Here is a 23,040-nt window from a genome sequence, read left to right as displayed (position 1 = left end):
GTTTTGCTGGCACATATGGTTCACTTATAGCTTTAGTAAAATAGGGGAAAACACTGAAATACCACAGCAAAAGTAATTTTCCAATATATTTTAAAACTACACAGGCTTAGTTAGAACAGCCACACATTAACAGAGGCTTAAAATAAGATCTGCTATGATCACTAAATAGAAGAAGCATAGAATTATTTGTACTGACTGCTTAAAAGTGCATAAGAAATTATAGGTGAAGAATGACTTTTCTAACACCCTGCTGTCATATGAACGAAAGCAGTAAGAATGTTTAGAGGCAGAAATGCAGTACAGGAAGACAAGTTTAACAAGAGTAAATTAGATGCAGGCGATAGATATCCCCAGTATTAGGGTAGGCTTTGTGGATTTCTGCTGTCCCAGAGCACATTCTTGAGTGTTCGCCCCGTGCTTCCTTGTTTTTTTAAAATGTATTTTGTTTTTTTGTTTTTTAAATGATATTTATTCAAAGTTTCATCAATACATAAAAAAAAAAATCCCCAACCCTAACCCCAAAGTGAAAAAAGAAAAAATAATAAAGTAAGGGGGGAAAAAAAGAGAGAAAATACAAATTTCAAATTTCGACTTTTCATTTGCTTGATTCTTGAACCTCCTCACACCTCCCTTTTTGTATTCTAGTTTAATTCGTTATTTCAGCAAATTCTTCCCATATTTCTGAATTTTAATTTAAATAATTAATCTTCACAATCTATCTTATTTGTTGATCAACGTAACCTTTCTCTCTTTTAATATAATCTGTTGTTCAATTTGCCTTAATCTTTAACCTTATCTTATCTTAAAAATCTTAAATTTCGAAATCACATCACCTTCATACATTTCTCCTTAAAATCATTTCTACTAAAGCCAATTTGGTTCCTTTCCAGCATATTCCCTCAAATTTCATTAATATTAGACAAGTTTCATTGATATTAAACTAATTCCAAAATTAACATAAAAATTTCTATGATTTTCATCCAACGTCCCATCTTCCTGGTTTCGGTCATATCAGTCCTTTCTGTCCGTTACATAGTCCATCAATCTGGTGTTCTGATGTCCGAGGCCCTTAAATCTCTTCTAGGCCCCTTCTGCAAATTTTTTTGTTCTTGTTTGTGCTTACACAATTCTTTGTCTATTGTTGGTTTCTGGGGGAGTGGGTCTCCGGAGGGTTCCATCCAGTAATAATTTCCATTTTCCTTCATTATATTGTCTCCTTCCCCCCAGTCCCACTCCCAATCTTCATCTTTGTAGTCCAAAAAGTATATATCCAAAAAATAATTATTCACCTGTTTCACAGTCACACTGGAGTTAAAAGCTTCCTTAACTTCAAATGCTTCCCAGCACTCTCCAAAATCAATCTTCCAACGCAGTAGCTTTTGTTCCTGCAAAACTTTGGGTCTTTCCATTTGTGTTGTGTAATAGATAGCTACTGCCTCTTCCTCCTCCATCTGCCCTTGGACTTGCCTTGTCAAGCCAGGTTCATCCTTATTCCCTGTTAAATCATATTGGCTGGCCACAGCATTCATAAAATCCAGTTTTTCATTCATCAGACTCACTTTCTCGTGCAGCTGCTCCAGCAAAACATTAGTCCTACCAAGGGCAGACACCAAACCTTCCTGCCAATACATTTCTATTCCAGAACAAGGTCAAACGGCTGTTCCCACGATCCAAATCTCACATATGCAAGCTGCGACCGCAAACTGACAGGCTCCCTCTAGGGGACACAATTTCTGTTTGTATCCATTATTTTTTTTTAAAAAAAAGTATCCCACAAAGAAAGTTACTTTCAATTTCAGGTCCTTTCAATTTCAAATACTTTGTTTCTTTAAAGAGCAAAAATGCAGAAGGTAGCGTTGAAGTTAATTTGTTTCTTCTTCTTTTTTTTAACTATCTGTCAAAAGTACTCCACTTTCAATCAATGAACGTCTCAAGCAGTTTCTGTCCCGACACCCCGTCCCCAGGTTTGGGACGGTGGAAACTTACAATCCTTTTCTCACTTCCTGCAGGATTAAGCTGTCAAATCCCGCCCCCCCCCCTCCTGCTTCCAAGGGGGGTTTTGTTGGTTATGGGTACAGGAAATTTTCAACTTTAAAAGAACTTTTCAGGCTATTAGGTTGCAAGATCTTTGCTTCAAGCTGTATACAAGGACGGGAGGCGGACTTCCTGTTTACACCTTCCCGCTTCGTGCCTAATTTCATAAATTAAAAAATTTCTTAGTCCAATTCTCCGTTTTTACTCACGGGTACTTGATTTAGAGTCCAAATGTCATCAGGAAAAAGTCAGCGCTCTCCGGCGATGGCTGCGCGGCTTCCCTCCATGGAAATAGCAATCAGTTCGCAGCACCGCGCTGCTCCACCCGCTTCACTCCGGAGCCCCGAAAATGGGTTTCCTCGTGAGTAGGGGAGGCGCTTTTGGTGCTCTGCCGAACCCCACGTTCCCAGGCTTCTCCCGCCTGGGATTTCTAAAGGGCCCCCGCCTTCGCCACGGCAGGAAGACCCAGTTTCCACAGAGACCGTTCCTCCAGTTGGAGGAACTCCGCCATTCACCGATGGCGCTGACCCGGAAGTGTGCATAGATGCCCTTGACTGGGCCATGCTCCCACAAGACGCACTGGGAGCATTGGGAGAAAAATTCGCTTTGGGCACCCTCAATTCCTTTTTAAAAATGAATTTATGATGTCAAGCTAAATGAGCTGAGAAAAGGGAACCAGCAACAATCTTCACCGTGGAATTAAAAGCCAACTAATGAGGCTGCAGAACTACAGAAACCCAGGGAAGGCAACAGTCCCTGTGAAGTACCATTCATAAAGGAAGGCTAAGGGCAACCCGCCCAGCCAATCACAAGCATGCACTCTGCCGCTGTTCTTCTGAGCCTGAACTGCTAGTAAGTAGGTCCGTTTGCTAGCTGCGTGTTTGCAGGAGATGAGAGAGCACCTTGGAGGATGGTGTGAGTCCCTGGATTTAACTTAATACAGTAATACTTTTTTTTTTTTTTTTTTTGAGCATTCTGGCAGAAGGGGGCAATTGGAGGGAGAGAAATGGCTCCTTGCCACCATGCATGTGCGTTTGTTGGTGCTTTTTTTTTTTTAATAAAATATTTTATTAAGGGTTTTCTTGTTTTACAGAAGTGTAGTGCCTCGTATTTTTTTTTCATGTAACATTTTTACAAATCCGTTTCATTTGTTGAGGCATTAGGGGGAGAAGAAAAAAAAGAAGAAGAAAAAAGAAAGGGGGGGTGGAGAGAGGGAAGATGGATGGGGGTGGGGTCGGGTGGCGGTGTTTCTATTATGTTTAATGTATGTAGAGTTTGGTGTCAGCGTTGCTTGTGTTGTTCACTTGTGTTCCTTTGGTGGTGAGAGAGGTTGGGGTTGGCCTAGGGTGTGATTGTTTGCTTGTGATTGGCTGTGGTGATCTTTGTTTTCGTGTGTGAGTGAGGTGGGTGGGTGTTTTGGATCAGGTTAGCCATATTGATTTGTATGCTGTTGGTGGATTATTGTCATTGTCCTGTTGGGCTGTGTATGTGATAAAGGGGAGCCATACCAGGGTGAAGGCGTCTTCTTCTGTTTGTCCCCGTGTCAGTTTCAGTTTATTAGTTAATTTTTCTAGTAGGGCTGTTTCCCATACTATTTGGTACCATTGGTCCATGCTTACTCCTGTCAGGTCTCTCCAGTGTCTGGTTATGGTGTTTCTGGCTGCTGAGAGCAGGTGGGTTACGAGTTCTTTGTGGTGTAAATGGGCACTGTTGTCTTGGAGTTTGTTGGTGCTTTTGAAATAGACACCTTGGAGCACCCGGAATCACCTGTAACGTAGCAACCCTGTGCAAAAATACACAAACCGAAAGCAGGCGAGGAGGCTGCTGCTTCATTGAAGCGGAAACGGGCTCCGTGAGTGGGCGCGCAGGGCGCGTGGAAGGTTGCCAGGGCTCTGGGCGGACCTAAGATGTGGGCGGTGGTGGAGTCGTCTTGTACACAACCAAGACAGGGAATTGCTGGCTTGCGTACCTTTGGCTTTGTGTGCTGGTTTCAGTGGTAACGTTAACCAGGGGAAATGCAGGACGGACATTGGGTCTGACCTACGAGAAGCGGCAGTTCTGTAAGGCTCAGGTGGGTCCTTTCGAGTCCGGGGGGCGGGCGGCGTTTCTTCTGTGAGGATAGATAGAGGGATTGCAGCTTTATCCCTACAAACTCAAAAGGCTGTGAGGCTGAGATGGGATTATATCTCTCTACCTATTTCGCTCTGAACTTTGTCCACGCTCCTAGGTTAGGATTGGAAACTTCCTTCTCACGGAACTGTGTGCTCATCCACATTGGAGTGTAATGTGGATTTGAGGTTTAAATTTCCCTGTCCAATTAATGGATGCATTTACATTTACATATAGAAACATAGACCATAAGGATCATCTAAGTGCAACCCCCCCCCCCCCGCAATGCAGGAATCTTTCACCCAACATGGGGCTCAAACTCACAACTCTGAGATTAAGAGTCTCATGCTCCACCAACTGAGATATCTCTCAGTTTATTATTATCATTTCTTCACAACCTCCACATCTAAGTGGCAGCCCTTATTTTACACCCACTAAATCTGGATTTTCCCAATCCACAGGTATTCTGAGAAGGGAATACCTTCTCAGGTATTGTATTTGGTTTGTATTTTTTTTTTGTACTGTGTAACTGTGCTCTCTGTTTGCTTTATATGATGCTGCCTTTATACAGGCTCCGAGGTTAAGAACTGCAGATTACAGATTGAATTTGAGCTGCCTGTCCACAGGTCAGAGTTTGCAAAGAGCCCCCACCCCGTTTAGATTCCTATCCAACCTGCCAAGCTTTGGATTTCTTCACTTGGTGTTTGAAAAGGGGGGAGGTGGCGGCAGGTCCTCCCAAGGAGGAGTAAATCATGAAGGACACTTGTCCCACCCTCATGGGCTAGGCATGAACATCTCCCTTCTGTGACTTCCTGCCCCATTTATATTTTTCATCTAAAACCCAACAGCGAGGAAGTCAGCTTGTCAAAGTGGGCACAATCTTAGAAAAGGTGAAATGCCTCTCCTAAAATAATGCCAACTGCCTGTGCTTGTTTGCCAAGTATTTGCGTGAGACGTTTGTTAAGATCAGTGACCTAAGCTGACTAATCAACAAGGCGTTGCAGCCATGCACAGGATTCTTAAACTGCACTGGGGCATAAACTCATTACTCTTCAAATCATTGGCAGGATTTCCTAATTGTTGATGTGAATCACCTGGCATTTCTGCTGTATAAATAGTATCTCATAATAGCTAAGATTTTCGGCGTTAGAACATGCGTTGAACAAATGCATTTTTCAGACTGAAATAATTCTTGTTGGAAAGTGTTTGTTCTCAAAACAAACAAAAATAAGCTGGGGCAATTTGGCCACTGGTTACAGTTCCCCATGTTTTTCCTTTCCTTCAGCCATTTTCTTCATTTTTTCAGGCAGTGTCTTTAACCAGAAGTCCACCTTGTTCTTCCTCAGCTTCTCTGCTTTCCTTTGCTCCAGGTTGAATTCCAAATATTCTTCATTCAGACCATACTGAGGCCATTCCACCAAACCTTTGCCATTTGGATTCCTGAAAAAGACAGAGCCGAGAATTCAGTTCCTATTCAGCATTTTGGTTTTGTACTTTTTGGCATGTACGTAAAGCCACTGAGTGGGCCCCATACAGCATCTCGGAGCGTATCGCCATCCGTATGCTGACGACACGCATCTCTCTTTCTGCCGCTGAGATGGTTGGTGTGCTGAACTGGTGCCTGGTCATGGCGACGGACTGGATGAGGCTCAATCCGAAACAACGAGACGCTGTTAGTGGGTGGTTCCTTGGTAATCTATCCTCGAGCAACCTCTGTTTTCGATTACAACAATGCACTATACATGAGGCTGCCTTTCAAGACAGCTCAAAAACTGCAGCTGGTGTAGGATGTGGCAGCACGACTGATGAGGGAAATGAAGTGGTCTGAGCCCATCATTGGTTCTGGCATAGCCGCACTGGCTATTTGTTTCCGGGACCAATTCCAAGTCTTAGTTTAACCTGGAAAGCCTTATGTGGCTCAAGGCCCTAAAGCAGGGGTCGGCAGCCTAAGGCCCATGGGCCACAAGCGGCCCACGGGGGTGGTTTTACCAGCCCACGAGCCACCCCCGAACCGAGCCGCCTGCAGGGCAAGCCCCCGCGCACTGCGCTAAACCAGTGCGGGGACTCGCTTTCACAGCGCTGGAAATTGTGTCTGCGCATGCACAGATGCTGGAAATTACACCTGCGCAGACGCCGAAAATCACGCACCTGTGATCTGGCCCACAGAGGGGCTCTGTGGCAATGAACCAGCCGAGGCAAGGTAAGCCTTGCTGACCCCTGCCCTAAAGCCTCTCCTCTTAAACATGGGTAGACCTTGTGCTCATTGTTTGAGGCCCTTCGCTGGGTCTCCCCTCCAAGATAGGTCCAGAAGGTGGTGACAAGGGAGAGGGCCATTTTGGCTGCAGCCTCCCCAGTGAGGCCTTCCTGGTGCTGACATTTATTTACATCCTTTCAGCATCAGGTCAGAACGTACGTCTTTTCCCAGGCACTCGAGAGAATAGGATTATCAGGATTATTGATGCTTCTGTATTACAATTTTGCTGTTATTGCGGTTTATTGTTAAACTTGATTGTTGGTGTCCTTGTATTTGTAAGACACCTACAGATGCTTTATGATAGATATCAAATAATAGCAATTATTAATAACAATGCAAATATTTCAACCACTGAGGCATAGTGTTTTGAAATAGCCAAGAATCTCACCCATTTCGGGCAAAGTTGCTCCAGTATTTCATCATTTTTCTGCTGAGCTCTTTCTCGGCCTCTGTCGCTTTATGTGAGAAGTACAGGGGGAAGAACGTATTAGTCATGTAGCATGTAGTAATTCATGTAGAATTCATGGTATTGACTATCAGTAGAGCTTTAAAGAGGTGTTTCATTGTTATCATTTGCTTAAAATTTGTTTTGCTTCCTCATCTGTTTATGGTTTTTGTTTCCTATCAGACATAAACTTCTACCTTTCAGATAAAATCCCAGAGCGGCTTAGTAAAGATATCAAGCACTGGGAGCTGTAGTTTGCATGCCACAGAGTTGCAACTCCCAGCACCCTTAAACTACAGTTCCCATGTTTTTTTTTTGTTTGGGGGGATGGACAGTCTGGCAAATATTGAAATTCCTTGGGCATATTTAAACAGCAGCCTGTGATTTGCTAAAGCTGGTTAATGATTTAATTAATCCTTGATAATGTTGTTATTCAGCCCACTTCTCCAAATGGGGAGAAGTTCCAGGTCAGCTCCACTCACCCAAGTTTGGTTGCCTTTGGAAGGAGGTCGCTGAGGCCGTTTCATAATATTAGAGTTTCTTTACAGATCTATACAGGTTAAGCATAGCTGGAGGCAGCAGTTTAAACACCCCAGAAGCAAAACCCACATCAGACTTCCAGAGTGAGGCAAACCCCCAAAAGGTACATTCCAGAGCTGCAACACTCTGCCCCTTCCTGCTCACTTATCCTGAGCTAGAAGCGGGAAAAGCCATGTGTCTCCATGATGCCCAGTTCACATGCTCTCACATGGGGCAAGACACAAAGAACAAATGGAGCCCACTTAGCTCACCCAGCCAGCCCTCGTCACTGCTGGAGCAACACCAGTCCCTAGTGGCATGCCTGTTGTGTCCTCACACTGCACTCCCAGAATGGCTTTGCAAGGCTCAAATCCGGGGAGGGCAGCATAAGAAGGGCACACCAACCCAGGGCGATTGTAGCCCCCCCTACGCTATGCCACCTACGCCTTCAGAAGACTTAAGGAAGATCCAGCTATTGAGACAATAATCTCCATTACAAAAGAAGCCAGTCTTGCCCAGCCTTAAGAAATCCTTCTGACCTTATTGACTTTCTCCTGTGCAACTGCACCTTTCCCTGCCTTATAAAAGCAAAGCAGAAGAAAACATCAATAAGATCCTTACCCATCAAAGCGGCTGACTCACTGCCTAAGAATGGTACCCCAAATACAAAGGCAAGTTCATCACCATGATCTGCCTTCACAAAATCTGGCTTTGCGTGTTTTAATGCACTGGGCCGGTGCTGGAATTCATAAAGGTAGACAGGAGCTCCAGAATCTGAAACAAAAAGTGGGTGGGGGAGGGGGGAGAGAGAGAGATCAGTGTTTGCAGTGATTACTGGGACACCATACATTACGATGGTTGTGATCCACAGAGCACATATGATCACAGTCATGAGCATGCACAATGCATTTGTTAATATCATGTGTTCACCACATACCGCATCACAGGGACACATGTCTTAGTGGCAGCTATAATTTGGACTCCTATAGCAACTGGCTCAGAATGCCTGGGCAGCTAGTCACTGCCAGCTACTGGGAGCAAGACACACTGTCTAGAAGTCGTCTCTGGGCACAAGTCAAAATGTTCATTATGACAGTACATGACTTGGGACCAGGATATCCAAAAGATTGCTCTCATACAAGTCTGCTTGAGTGTTGAGATCAGGGACAGAGGAGGAGAGAGAGAGAGCTTCTGTCTGTGCCACAAATACCTGAAGAAGTGTATTTGGCAGAAATTTCAAGAAAGGGGCTTTTCAGTGACCGCTCCTGGACTTTCGATATCTTGGCCAAAGGAAGCCCACACAGCCCATTCTCTGATGACCTTCTATCAGCAAGCAAAGCTAGTGTGGCACAGAGGGTGGAATGTTGGACCTAGAACCTGCGAGACTCAGGTTCAAATCCCCACTTGGCCATGCAGCTAACTGTGTAACCTTGGCTAGTCATTGCCTCTCAGCTTAAACTACAGCAAAAAGGTTGTTGTATAGGGATTAAATGAGGATGCTACCTTGAGCTCCTTGCAGAAAAAAAGAGAGTAGAATATAAATGCAGTAAATAAATTGGGGGGGGAGGGGGAATCAGACAGGGTTTTGGTCTCCAAAGTTTACTTACAATATCAACTGTAAATATGGTGGCATTAGTTTCATGCAGTACTTTTTTCTGGGTGGACACAGGGGGACGCATACCCCCAAAACATTTTGTGAATCTTTGTACTTTAGCCCATTTACTGTATTTATTTTCCCCGATTTGAACTATAAAATGGTGATTTTCTTGAGTCAGAATGAGAGTACCCCCTAAACATATTTTTAGAAGAAAAACACTGGTTTCATGGAAGACATTTTATCTGTGTGGGTCTAATGGTTTTGAATGTTATTTTGTATTTCACTTCGTACTTTGATGTGGTTCCACTGGGTGGAAAAGTGGGGTTAGAAAGTGATCTATCATAAATAAAATGCATACTCCACCTGGCATAGGATCAGAGGACGGATTGTGGGGAGAGCAAAAGGGTGAGGCAGGCTGAACCCACCCCCCTGGACCAGCAGCCATCTTCCCTCCCCCTCCCCCCAAGTATTTTTTTCTCATCCGGGTTGGGTTCCAAGACTAGAACCCAGCACCTCTTGACAATCATGGAGCCTCTAGAAATTTCCCCAATGCAAGAGCTTCTAATGAGATCTTATGATGAAGGTTGGTATATAAATCTAATAAATAAAATAGATAAATAACGGTTTGCTGTGGTCATTCTGTTATTTCAAAAGTGAAATCACCTCTGTGATATCTAGCTATCTCAACAGCAGGAGCAACAAAGACCATATCTCCCATCATGTCCAGAAAGCGATCTCGTAACTTGACACGGTCCTTGGTGTCTCCCAAGTATTCATCCAGTGCCATCTGCAGAGGCTCAGGTGATAAATTCTGCAAGGAAAGGAGGAAGCAGGCACATTAGAGAAGGCCATGGGAACCACTGCCCCTCCTGCGACATCCATTGCCCAGCAAATGCCGCCAGGGAAATGGGTGCGGCAGCTGGGCTCTTCCAGGAAACAACAGCGACAACACATGACAAGGAGAGGAAACCTCTGGCTTGTGGGCCACTCATAGCCCTCAAAGCTTTGGGATCCTACACCCACACATCTGCTTCCTGCCCCCAAACATGGCAATTAGGGTTAGAGGAAAATAGGTTTTCCCCCCTCCCCAAGGCTAATTTATCATGCAAGGAGAGAGGAATTGGAATGGGCTGGGGAGGAGCTGGGAAGAAAACAACCCTCTCCTCAATTGCACCTTTGCACAACAGGGTTAGTGAAAGCATCCCACTCATGTGAATGGGAACAATTTCAGGGATGTGGGAGGAGAAAAGGGGAGAGGCAAAAGAAAGGCAGCTTTAAATGTCTGTGTCAAGGGTGTGTGTAGGTGTGAATGGATGGATTTGTGGAGGGGTGTAAATGATGCACCCCTGACAGGGAGGGAAGGGGTGGGGAACCAGTGATGAAGACTTAATCCCACCTCCCTGGTTTCCATAAAAGCAGGGAAGGGGCCAGAGACCTCTACCAAAACCTGTTGGACACCCCTGCTTTAAGACATGTAAAGTGGCAGCAGAGATGCCTGTTTGCAAAAGAAAGCAAAGGGGCCTCTGGGTTTTCCTCCACTGCCACCAGCTGCTTGTGGGTGGGTCTCACACTCTGCAAAGGTGCGGAGGGTCCCCAACCCCCAGCCACCACACCCAGAGTTTTTGTTCTTGTTTCTGTAACTGGCACCTGATGTTGTGGATCATTTGATCCTAGATGCATGTTTAATCCCTGCTTTAAAGGCTGCAAAAATGAAACCACAAAGGGCTGGAAGGGAAAGGCCTTTGGAAGGGGCCGGCCCTGTTTTGCAGGTGTTTTTTCTGCCCCTCTTTATGTTATCTCCCCTTTCCCATACACACTGGAGCTTGTAGAAAGCTCAGTAAGTAGGGCTCGTTGGCTTCTCTCTTACCATGGAGGCGGTTATCCGCTGAAACAATGCAATGATGGTCTCCTTATCCATGCCTTCAGTTATGCCGGAGATGTTCATTACCTGTGGAATTAAATTGAGACTTCACATTCAATATCATCCAAGGAATATGGAACCTGGCCTTCACTCCTTTTACCTGAGTTTGTAAAGGCACAAAAGACATGGTAAATCCATAAAGAGGATGAGGAAGAAGGGAAGGAGGGGCAGGGAATTTCAGCAAACATCATTTGCTTTCAAAATATTATTCAAAAGCACCAGACTCTATTGCAGCCACACATCAGGGTACAAAAATAAATTGTGAGCAACTTACCGCAGGAACAACCCATCCGTATTCGTGATTATTCACACCTAATAGATATGGGACAGTGTTGAGTTCCTTTGAGGCCAGTAGTTCCTCAGGTGCCTTTCGAATGAAGTCTCCATCAACTACTGCGGGGATAATCCCAAATCCCTGTTTGTTTTTAAAGAAAAGTTCTCTTTAATGTGTATTGGATCCCTAGAAACAACTGCAAAAGTTATGTATAACAAGAATGAAGCAAAACTGGACCATTCCAAAAGCAGGGACATAGGAAGCTGCCTTATTACAAGCCAGACTACATTTAGCTCAATATTATCTCCACTGACTGGTAGCCACGCTCCAAGGTTTTGGGCATGGGCCTTTCCCACTCCAACCTGGAGATGCTGGGATTAAATCTAGAAACTTCCACATGCAAGCCAGATTCTCTCCCACTAAACTGTAGCCTTTCCCCAAAGTGTTAATATACTTGAAACCCGACCAAGAAGGATTTGGAATGAGAAAAATACATGTGTGTTTGTATGAGGCAAAATGACGAATCGCCAAACAGAAAGACCCTGGAGAGGCATGGGCTTAGTCCAAACAAACCTTTGGCATGTGTGCATGTTGTCCCATTGGATAACAATGCAAACTCCCTCATGTTTAAATCTTTTTCATCTAGGAAGATTCCAGCAGTTTGTGGCCCACGTACCTCCCGACCCAAATAAACAAAGGAGAGCAAAAAAAGAGCGGAAGAGCATCACATTATGCGGATGTCGTTGAAGTTTTCAGACTCACCAGGGTCAAGTTGGTATTCAGGGTTCTGAGTTCTTCTTCTGTTTTACTCCTCAAGCAATGCACCAGCGCGGAACTGCTGGCCTCACAGCCCGAGGCTTTTGCAATTTTATTTGAGAACTTTTGATGGAGGAGGGGGGAATAAAATAATAATACAGATTAGAAGAGGAGAAGGAGGAGGAGTTTGGATTTGATATCCTGCTTTATCACTACCCTAAGGAGTCTCAAAGTGGCTAACATTCTCCTTTCCCTTCCTCCCCCACAACAAACACTCTGTGAGGTGAGTGGGGCTGAGAGACTTCAGAGAAGTGTGACTGGCCCAAGGTCACCCAGCAGCTGCATGTGGAGGAGCAGAGACGCGAACCTGCTTCACCAGATTACGAGTCCACTGCTCTTAACCACTACACCACACAGCAATTGGCACTGCATTGATGGTGAACAATCACAACAGCCTGACATTTCCATGGGCTTCTTTGAAGCAGAGCTTGAGGCTGTCACTCGTCTCAGGGTGGTTGTCATCCTGAAACAAGGACCCCTGTCTTCATGGACAAGGAATTTCAACATCTTTTAAGCATCCATGATAGGCCACAGGGCCAGTCACACACACACACCCCAAAACCGGGCAACGGGCTGTTGAAACAAAGCATGGCACGATGACATCTTTGCTTTTAAATCCCCACCCTCACTTACAGTATTCTTATTATTTCTTGTCTATAATTTCCTGTTTATAACCCACCCTTCCTCTCCAAAGGGCCAGGGTGGCTCAATAATGAAACTGCATAACAGCATTTTTTAATGCATTTCATTTCTCCCCTGCTTTCATCCCAAGGACCACCAATTCAAAACAACAGTAAAACTTACTGTAAGCAGCAGTTAAAACCAGCAGTGTAAACCTTTTTGGTCAGAAGCTTGCATGATTTTTTTTTTAAAGAAAAGGTGTTAACATGTTTCCTGAAAGCAGATAAAGTCATGTGTGGAGGAGGGCTGCCGGATTTCATGAGGGGAGTTACATAACCGGGGGAAGGCTGCCCTCATAATGCCCCATATCTGATTCCTGTTCTTACTGATAGGACCATGAGTTGGACGTTTCCCAAAATTGCAGTTTTTGTGTTATTAATTTTAGCCCTAATGTTAGATATTGTGCTGAGTGATGAGGAGTGTAGGAGTGCAAATATCCAGGGCGTGGGGTCAGGTGGGATTACTATGAGGAATTATAAAATATGCATCAAGCCATTGTGTCCACGATGAATGCATTGTGTTGACTGGGTTTAATTCATTGACAATAATTTCTGTCCAAACCCCACAACCCTCTGCATCTCTGGCCATTTTCTCTGCTGTCCATTTCTCTTGCTTGACAAGTGACATACGTAGCCCAGCTGCCAGTTGCTTAGCCAGGCATGCATCCTGGGCCATCAAAGATAGTGGGCAAGCTTCTTTGATGTAGCTTTTCTGATATGTTAATCTTAGGATGTTAATCTTAGGGCCAGGAAACAGGTCTCACATAAAAGTGATAATGATCGCTGTCCTCCTGGCCATCCTTATTATCATGTGTATTGATTGTTTATGACCTCTGGGGTTGCTGAATGCACTCCTTTGTAGTTTTCATTTATTAACCCCAAAAGTATGCATGCTTAACTAGTGTTTATAGTTTAACTTTGTCCCCACGTGGGGTTTATTGAAATGCTCAGAAGAAATCTGATTGGTTTTTACAAACACTCTGTGAAAAGTTCTTTTGTGAATAAAATGACCTGGGCCAGGGGGTGGACAGAGAGATTATTATACACACCCTTCCCAGAGTCTTGCTGGTTCAAGCCTCTGTGTGTATTCTTATTAATCAGAGTTCAATCCTTCCTTTACTTTGAGAACACCTCAGAGGAGAATCTCCTCCAGTTCCCTAGACGCAGAAGAGATCAGGTTCTTTCCAATTAACTGCACACATCTTTTTGAATGTGATTGTATTGACCAAACCCTTGGCAAGCTAGTTTCAGAGCCTCTTGGGTTGATAAAGCAGGACGTAAGAAAGAAAGAAAGCTGCTGGAGTGTGCACACAAACACACACAGGCTAGATCTACATTGATCTTTTAAACATTATTAGGACAGCATTAGATGTATCGTTCTATAATGTTTAACATGCAGTTTCCTTATTGCAGGTGGCTTGCTGCTCTACAGCATCTTCTAGTGTCACATTTTAATAATGTACCATTAACGTTATACAGTCATACCTCGGGTTGAAGTAGCTCCGGGATAAGAATTTTCGGGTTGCGCGTTGCGGCGACCCGGAAGTAACGGAGCGTGTTACTTCCGGGTTTCGCCGCTCGTGCATGCGCTGACGGTCAAAATGACGTCACGTGCATGCGCAGGTTGCATTTGCTTCTGGATGCAAACAGAGCTCCGGAATGGATCCCGTTCGCATCCAGAGGTACCACTGTACTGTAAATCACAGTTCCATGTTCCCTCCCAGCAAATTATTGCAGGCTTTCCTTAGGCATCTGATTGCCCATTGTGAAAACAGGATGCTGGACTAGATGGGGCCCCCTTGGCTACAGAGCTCTGCTCATGCTCAGAGGCTGTCTCTCTTCCATCTTTTTGAAGGCTTTGATTCACCCCTTATATCAGTCTGCTTTGATTAATATCTGAGAGATGCTTAAGCTGCAATCCTCAAACTTTCATTCCCTGGAACAGTCCAAAGCACTTTGGGAACCAGACTATTGCTCTTAAGGGTATTGTCTCCCTGCACAACAACAACAGACTCACTTGAGCAAGGACTTCTGGGCGGCTAGTGATGAGGCCTGGAAGCTGAGTGACTCCGCTCTCAGAGATGGCCCTGTGGAACAAGCCCTTGGACAAGGGGGACAGAAGCTGCAGCAGAGGAAGAAGGAGGGCAGGTGAGAGACACAAAACAAGGCATTCAAAATCAAAGGTGTTTTTTAATATGGCATTGACTGTATTTATTTTCAATATTTACATACTGTCCCCAAACTAAAGTTTTCTGTGCAGTTCAAAAGTAATAATTAAATACATAAATACTTTTTTTTAAATTCGGGAGCAAAATCCAAGGCAATGCATTCGCCATCTCAAGTGGAGTGGTTTGGAGTCACATTTTTCAAAACTTACTGGATTATCCCTGGATCAGGGCAATCTAAATTCCCAGGTTATCAGCAGGAGAGCAGCTGTCTGAAGGGGGATGTCTTGTGTAGGGCATTACAGTCATACTTTGGAAGTAGAACGGAATCCGTTCCAGAAGTCCCTTTGACTTCCAAAACGTACAAAAACCAAAGCGTGGGAGCTCCTGCAGCCAATCGGAAGCCGCGCTGGACGTTTGGCTTCCAAAAATAGTTCGCAAACCAGGACAGTCACTTCTCGGTTTGCAGTTTTCAGGAGCCAAAACGTTCGAGAACTAAGCTGTTCAAAAACCAAGGTACGGCTGTACTTAAATGGGAGTGCAAACAGCTTCAAACGCACATTAAGCTCAGGTGTGAACAATCCTTGCATTATCTCAGTGGAAAGCTGGCTGTGCTGGGTGTAATGGGTGTGCATTTTACCTTTACTCACTGCTTTGGATGCAAGCTACAACCTTGTTTTGGTTTTCCAAAGCTTCAGGTGTCACCACTCTCCTCTCTTCATGCAAGTCAATGGAGACAGTACTGTCTCCATTGGCTGATAAGTGGAAAATAAAGCCTTGCAAGCCCTAAATAGAGTCTATTCTCCCAAAGGTGGATGTGGGCTCCCCCCACCAGCACTGTCTCCATGGCACAGGTGGCTCTGAAGGCAGCTCTCAAATGTCCAGTGAAGTTCCTGAGCTGAGCAGGTCCAGAGTTTCAGAGGCAACCTGCTTTGCGTCAGACTATTTTGTGGAAGACGTAACATTTCTTGCAAAGGCAGCTGCTGTGTCTGAGTACTAGAGCTGAACGGCCCTTACAGTCCTTCCACACAAATACCCTTGTCTCCCCCAAACTATCTTAGTTTTGCCAGTAGTGTCCTCTAATACGGAGGAAGCACTTTGTTGTTGGTCTTGTTAAACCAGAAATCCTTGGAGATCTACATCATAAAAGTGATTTACAACTGGATCCAGATCTTTCTTCTGCCCACCTCCCAGCCCCAGTTTAGAGATCTCTGGCAGAGTCCTCAGAGCCTTTGCGATCTCCATATTTAGTGGATCCCTACCTGAGCACCAACACTAAATGCTCCTGCAGACTCTCCAAATATGGTCACAGAATTGGGATCTCCTCCAAAATGTGCAATGTTCTCCTGAACCCACTGGAGAGCAGCTACTTGATCCAGCAATCCCCAGTTTCCACGGGCATCACTGCTACCAGTGCTAAAAGAAAGGCAATAGTCAAGCGATGGAGAAACTACTAGATGGTTAACATGCATCCCCCACCCACAAAATGATCTATCTCTGCTCTGCAAGGAGATAAGCTGAAGGTTTGACCTGAGAAGCGAGCAGTCTTCTGCCTCAGCACCACCACTCTGAAATGGGCAACAGCTGCCAGGTAGTGCAAAATGAGTATTTCCTCCAGGATCCTTCTCATTTCAGCCATTCATGTGTCTCCTCTGTCCCCCCATTTTTCCTTCCATTCAGCCCTTCTTTCAGGACCCTATTGCTTGGGACTTCCAGCTTCTCAACTTCGCAGGCTGTTTTCACTATTATATGCCTTTTCTTCCACATTTCCTCTAATATGTGTTTCCACATGCATTTTCTGGTTGGATAACTGTATCACAAAATTTGGAGAAATACTAATTTCAAAGGGTTGCAGGTCTTTTGGTTGTGTCTTATTTTGCGTGGTGCAAATCAGGAAGATGCAGTGATGAAGCAAGTTGGATTCCCCTCCTCTTCCCTTTTCTTTGCACCTCCTTTCCTCTCCTTGCAAAGCTTTTTATTTATTAGTCCTAGCAAGAGAAGCAAGAGAAGCAAAGGCATCTCTAATCTTCACCAAAGAGATTGCATGTGCCCTGTGTACCTTTAAGTTAGTGCGGCTTTTTCAAGTGTTAGAAACTATCTCACCTGAAGAATCCTGGGAGACCCAGCCTGTACTGAATCGCAACAACTACCACCTTTTCATAAGCAGCCAAGGCTGATCCATCATTCATAAAAGCTCCACCTAATATCAGAGCCCCTCCGTGAATCCAGACCATGACCTGGGAAAATACACAAAATAAAAGGAACTCGTTATAACAGCAACATTCCTGGCACAGATGAACTTGGTGTTAATGGAGCAACAGGGCCAGCACTAAAAGAGCTTTCAAGAGAAGTTGGGTGCTCTGCACCAGGAGCCAGTGGAGCAGCTGAAAAGCAGAATCCATGCCATTGCAGCAATAAAACCACTACCACATTTGCAAAGCTCCTAAGCAGGTTCCAGTATGGTTTCAGATTGGATGGGGAATCGGATTCTACGAGGGGTTGGGGTGAACCCAGAATCCCAGCTGCAGAGCATCCAGAGTGGCTGAGGAGATCCAGGGAGTGGATGGGCAGCTGAAGGGCTTGGACTGTGAAGAGACGCCAGTCAAAAGCTGAGGAAAAGGAGGGGGAATGTCTCAGAGAAGAGTGAACTACAGGCTGAAGGTAAAGAGTTGCTGCTCATTGTTTCCTTCACTCCAGCTGTGGAAAGGAAGGTGCAAGAAGCATGTGTGCATGTGTGAGTGGAGCATGGGCAATTAAAGGGGGGGGAGCAACAGCCCCATAACATTGTGGTTTGCTGTTTCTGTCCTCTGCCCTGCTGGCCTCAAGAGCAACTGCCTCCGATCCTGCACTACTTCTGGTTGCACATTTGCAGGCAGCATGAGGCGATACTCGTAAGGAAGGCTTTGTTTGCTTACAGGCAATTTGGCCTTGGTGTCTGGGGTAAAAACATTCAGGTAAAGACAATCTTCGGCCACTGCTATGTCGGGAAGCGTCATATTCAGCATCTTGCTAAAGTCAGCCAGCCATCCCAAGTTTTGCAGGCACCTTTGGAACAGATGAGAAGAAAGAAAAGGATGTGAAAGGACGGTCAGGCTAAGGAGAGGGGAGCTCTTATCTGTCATGCTCATGGTTGGGGTGTGTGTGAGATATTTAAACAGCTTTTACCACCACCTGCCTTCTCGGGAACACAGAGATATATAGCCAATGTGTGCCTGGCAGGGGCTCCAACTTAGAATTCAAGCTGCAATTCACAGGATTACTCGGGAGAAACCAAATTGTTGTAGACCAGAATACATTTGCATGCAGGACAGAAGTTTATGGACCTGCTTGTCTCCAGTAGCCACTGCTCCTGTGTGCGTTTCCCACTGACTCATCGCTTGACAAGAGCCTTGCCTGCTCTGCTCCTCATTAACCAGAAAAGAGGCCCTGGGGCATTCAATGTGGTCAGACTGGAAAAGCTGGAACTGCAGTTCTTTTGCACAGAAGCTCCTCTGTTGCCTGCTGCCTTAAAGATGGACATGTTTGCTCAGCAGCCCAGCCCCTGCTCTCAGTTCCATGGGTGGTGGTGATAGGGGAAACACCCCCTAAGCAGCACTGCTGATGCCTAGAAGCAAGCTGTGTGGACTGCCCAATTTGCGCTGCTTCCACAATCACCCCCACCACCTGAAAGGAGGGCAGGTGAACAACACGGAGTAAAACCTCCTTATCCCTCAGCTCCAGAGGCTGGCGGTTCCTTGGGGAAATTGGGTGCCCTCTGAATGCTGGATTAAACAGGTGCAAAGTCCCTTTGGCTTGGAAGACAGATACTGCCCCAGCCCTTGGAATGGAGCCATGAGGAGGCTGTTGTTGCCTCCAATAGACTCATGACGGGTTTGAGGGCCAGGGAGCATCTTCCCATTTGTTTACTTAAAGAGCTATAACCTTGTTTCTTCCCAAAGAACTGTGTTCCCAAATAGCTTTCCTATCTTAAAGCAAGCTAGAGTTATCCAGACAATGTTTCAGGTTTTGCCCCTTCCGACCTGACAGAATTGTTTTTACCAATGGACACAGATTAACATAGCTGTTCTTTCTGTACCCAATGGCACTCTTCTTGCTTACGGCAGAGGATTTGAGTTGGGTCTGAAAACCATTTTGCTACCAACTAAAAGCAAGACAGGAAGTGCATCTCTTGAAAAAAGGACCTTCATAGTAATCTAGCCCAAGGAGGATGTCCAGCAAAGCCACATTTGGCTCATTCTTACACGGGAGGGATAGACGTTGACTCCCTCACATGGCTCCACGGTTCTGCTGGTTGCGGTGGGGAGAATCTCAGGGCTCCGACCGGCGGTTTGGCAAAAGGGATCCCAAGGAAGACATTCACAGGCTGGTCGATGCCCTTCACGCTGGCCAGCATGCCCTGCAAGGGCCCATACTTGGTAACCACTTCGGGACGGTCATTTCTTTGGCCTACGAAAGATGAACATGAAGACCAGGGGCAGGCGGCCTTGCAAACAAGGAGGCGCTTCTCACAGCATCACCCATCATTAATTTTACTTGCCATTAAGGCTTATAAGGGGGTTGCAAATAGAAAACAAGTTTTAAGAATATGGCCAAACACAAATGCAATGAAAACAAACATCCTTAATAAACAAGCCGATGAAACAGCAAAAAGTAACGGTTAAGAATGAATGGGAAGTCAGGCGATCAGGGGAATAGTTGCACCTAAAAAGGGGTGTCTTGATGGACAGACGGAATGCTACTACAAATTGGGAGAGCGTTCCACAACACGGGGGCTGCCTGTGAAAAAGCCCCGCCTCTTGTGTTATTCCTCTTTTAAAGCCATCCAAGTTGGTGACTTTCAGCTGCCTCCTGTGGGAGCTACCGTATTTTTCGCTCTATAAGACGTACCAGACCATAAGACGCACCTAGATTTTGGAGGAGGAAAACAAGAAAAAAAATATTCTGAATCCCAGAAGCCAGAACAACAAGAGGGTTCGCTGCGCAGCGAAAGCAGCAATCCCTCTTGCTGTTCTGGCTTCTGGGATAGCTGCGCAGCCTGCATTCGCTCTATAAGACGCACACACATTTCCCCTTACTTTTTAGGAGGGAAAAAGTGAGTCTTATAGAGCAAAAAATACAGTAATTACATTGATCCTGTGTTTGCATCTCGCTTTTCTTCCCAGGAGGCCAGGGTTGGTACGTTTTCTTTCCCTCCCTCTCTTTACATTCGCAACAGCCTTGCGATGTAGGTTCGGCTAAATTATTATATATACATGAGTAACAGCTCTTGCCAACAGATTGCAGAAGCCAGAAGGATGCGATGCAGGGCCCCCAATCCCCATACAATGTAGCAGCCCTGTCAAATTCTGTTGACACCCCTGTTTGGAGGATATTGAGTAATATGCAGCTTTGTGGTATTCCCATGTGCTAACCCACCAAAGCACCCTGTATTAGCACATTTGAACGGAAACGATGGATGTGAGGAAGTCCTGATGCAATGTACCCACAGAGGTAAATGTCTCTCCCCAGCCCCACTTGCCCTGTTGTGAGGAGTTGAACTGTGTAATTCTACAGAGCCTTCAGAGGCAGTCGTATGCCTTGGAGTCACAGGAGCTGGGGGCAAAGAACAAGGCGAGGCCTATTGTGAGCTTTTATGGCCTTGCACCTTGTCCTGGCTGGCTGCTCTTTGGACAAACCCCAACCCTGAGAAGGTGGATCTGATCACAGAATAACAAGTCTTATGTAGTTCATATTGTTTGAAGTGTTCCTAATAAGAGATTATTAAATTAGTAGCACTTTTGCCTTCAGATTCTGCTGCTGCCACCATTACTTGTCTGCTACTCATCGTTAACACGCACTTCAACTTCTTTTTCAATAAAGGTGTTTTATTAGTACTTTATCGTTACCATCAACTTCCCCAGGAACACTTTTGCAACTGCCCAAGGAGCAAAGGCTGAATTAAAATGCAGGACCACTCAGGGCTTAGCCACACTTCCCCTCACCCTGGAGAAAACTGCTCTTTAGCGAACGGCAATTCAGGTTTTCTCCGGATTGACGTTTGTTCCAATTTAGCACTAAAGAGCAGGGTTTCCTTGGGAAAGAAGCAGGCCAAGGGGGAAACTGCTTGGACCCATGCTGTCTAGTGTGAATGGGACCTTAGGAGTCACAGATCAGCCCCTGTGGGCTAAATGGCCCCTCACGGCCCACCCCCTTTGGAAACCTGCTTTGTTCAATTGTACTCGAGTCTGCTTTTCAATTCCAGGGCAAAATATTTTGATTTGTCCAGGCTTCTTAAATTCACTATATTGTCTTAGTTTGCTGAATAGTGTTTGGCCTATTATTTTCTCAGCTTCCGCAATGCTGTTTTTATTTCTTGTAATTGTTTTGATATAGTATTGCTATTTGATTTTTATTTATTTTTTGCACACCCTGGCATTCACGTTTCGGATGAAGGCAGAATTGAGATATATTAAGAATAAACAAATACATACATAATTCTAAAATAAATTCTAACTCTTAACAACAATACATAAATAAACAACTTCAAACAAAACAGCGGAGTCTGTATTGGGAATTCTGCCCCAAATGTTTTCTTCTTCTTTTGTTATTCAACTCTTTTTTCTTTCCCCCCCCCCTTTTTTTTTTTGACACACACATCTATAAAGGATAGATTAAGGGGCAAAGTATAAAATTATCTTGACTAATGATGCACATGTCTCATTTGTAATAGTGCAGGTTTCCTGTGAAATATTTAATTTCAACAGCTCTTGACTCAACCACTTCAATATCATTTTCCCTCTGTCAAAGCAGAGTGTAAAGCTATAGCATGCATTTGGTGGTATCCCATTTCCCCTACAATAATCAAGAGTGTTAATCCATCTTAACCTAAAATTGTCCTGCCTGCTTTTGTCCTCCAAATCTAATAAAAAGAGTTAGTTGGCTATTGAAGCATAATCCCTATTGAAGCATGAACTATGTGTTCAATGAGGTTTACTCTTGGGGACCTATGCCAAGGATTTCAGCCTATGGGTCCCATCAGCGTAGCCTTTGCCTGAAATGAGTCTTCTTAAACTTCCCCACAATAAGCAAAAGAAGCTGTATTTACCCCCTGCTGCAGTTCCAGCGATGGACAGGCCACAGAGCAGAACTCCAAACAGCCAACTCTTGCCAGAAGCTGACATGTTCTTCCCTGCCTGGGAGAGTTTGTTGCCTTGCTTTGAAAAGCACAAAGGTCTCCAAGGGGGAGGAGGAAGTGCCAGCTAAGGGTGTGTGGTGAAAGGAGCACCAAACATGAAGGGGGAAAGGGCCCAAATAAGGGCTGAAAATTGAACTGCCTTTCCATTACGCCCTAGGGCAAAATAAATCAAACAAACAAAAACCCGCCTGTTCGGAAGCTGTCCAACTGGGTCTTATCAATGCAGCCTAAACGGAGCACTTCCAACATCTGACACAGGGAAACAGAATTCCTCACTGCAAGAGGGAGCGGTCCTGGCAACTCTCAAAGAGGCCGTGTTGAAACTCACCTCCTTGCAGAAATGGCCTGGACCCAGGAGCAACACTGGGCTGGTTTGTTGCAAACACTCCCTTCACAGGCAAGGCTCCCAGCGAGCTCCCGGCTCTCCAGGACTGCACTGACTTTCTAGATCCATTTCAGCTGAGCTTTAGGCTTGGTTTTAAGACAGAAATTATTTGGGCCACATTGTCCAGCTGGTTGGGTTTTATCTGGATTCTTCCCATGCCACCCAGCGCCTGTTCATGCCTTTAGCTAGCACGGATTCCCAGCTTTATACAGTGGTACCTCAGGTTACAGATGCTTCAGGTTACAGACACTTCAGGTTACAGACTCCGTTAACCCAGAAATAGTACCTCGGGTTAAGAACTTTTCTTCAGGACGAGAACAGAAATTGCACAGTGGCAGCAGTGGGAGGCCCCATTAGCTAAAGTGGTACCTCAGGTTAAGAACAGTTTCAGGTTAAGAACGGACCTCCGGAATGAATTAAGTTCTTAACCCAAGCTACTACTGTATAGATATATGCAGGTTTTTAGCACTATCCTTCCAGGCAGCTGCAATCATAGGCATAGGAAGTCCCCAGGGTCTGAAATGGATCTGTGACTATATATCTGTGACTGTTGTGTCTTCATAATTGTAATAGAAGTAGTAATAATTGCTTTCACTGTAGTGGAACAATGCCACCCAACAAATTTGTTAATTTCATCTGGACCTGCAATGTACAGCTGTTCTGTTGC

The 23,040-nt window shown here is 45.1% G+C and overlaps 1 protein-coding gene across 1 annotated transcript; it reads right to left on the bottom strand.

The window, feature by feature from the left end:
• Nucleotides 1–5,314: 5,314 nt before the first annotated feature.
• LOC308483022 (fatty acyl-CoA hydrolase precursor, medium chain-like) lies at nucleotides 5,315–22,057 on the bottom strand. The gene is made up of 13 exons (XM_081016555.1): nucleotides 21,899–22,057; nucleotides 19,056–19,260; nucleotides 17,730–17,859; nucleotides 16,918–17,051; nucleotides 16,077–16,230; nucleotides 14,667–14,771; nucleotides 11,916–12,032; nucleotides 11,154–11,294; nucleotides 10,826–10,906; nucleotides 9,622–9,769; nucleotides 7,983–8,135; nucleotides 6,786–6,852; nucleotides 5,315–5,583 (listed from the first exon to the last, which is right to left on the bottom strand). The coding sequence occupies exons 1-13, from the start codon at nucleotides 21,972–21,974 to the stop codon at nucleotides 5,397–5,399; spliced, it is 1,698 nt and encodes a 565-aa protein (XP_080872681.1). The 5' UTR covers nucleotides 21,975–22,057; the 3' UTR covers nucleotides 5,315–5,396.
• Nucleotides 22,058–23,040: the final 983 nt, after the last annotated feature.

The sequence above is a fragment of the Podarcis pityusensis genome, assembly GCF_964106645.2.
Source record: "Podarcis pityusensis genome assembly, chromosome: 8".
NCBI lineage: Eukaryota > Metazoa > Chordata > Lepidosauria > Squamata > Lacertidae > Podarcis > Podarcis pityusensis.
The sequence above is the reverse complement of the archived record's forward strand: the minus strand, read 5'-3'. Positions and strand labels throughout refer to the sequence as shown.

What these genes read in the sequence shown, in the direction of transcription:
- LOC308483022 (XM_081016555.1), bottom strand. Translation starts at nt 21,974, where the DNA reads ATGTCAGCTTCTGGCAAGAGTTGGCTGTTTGGAGTTCTGCTCTGTGGC. An exon ending in TCAACGTCTATCCCTCCCGT is followed by an intron (nt 17,860 to 19,055) that starts GTAAGAATGAGC and finishes TCTGTTCCAAAG; the next exon opens with GTGCCTGCAAAACTTGGGAT. An exon ending in ACGGATGGGTTGTTCCTGCG is followed by an intron (nt 10,907 to 11,153) that starts GTAAGTTGCTCA and finishes TTAATTCCACAG; the next exon opens with GTAATGAACATCTCCGGCAT.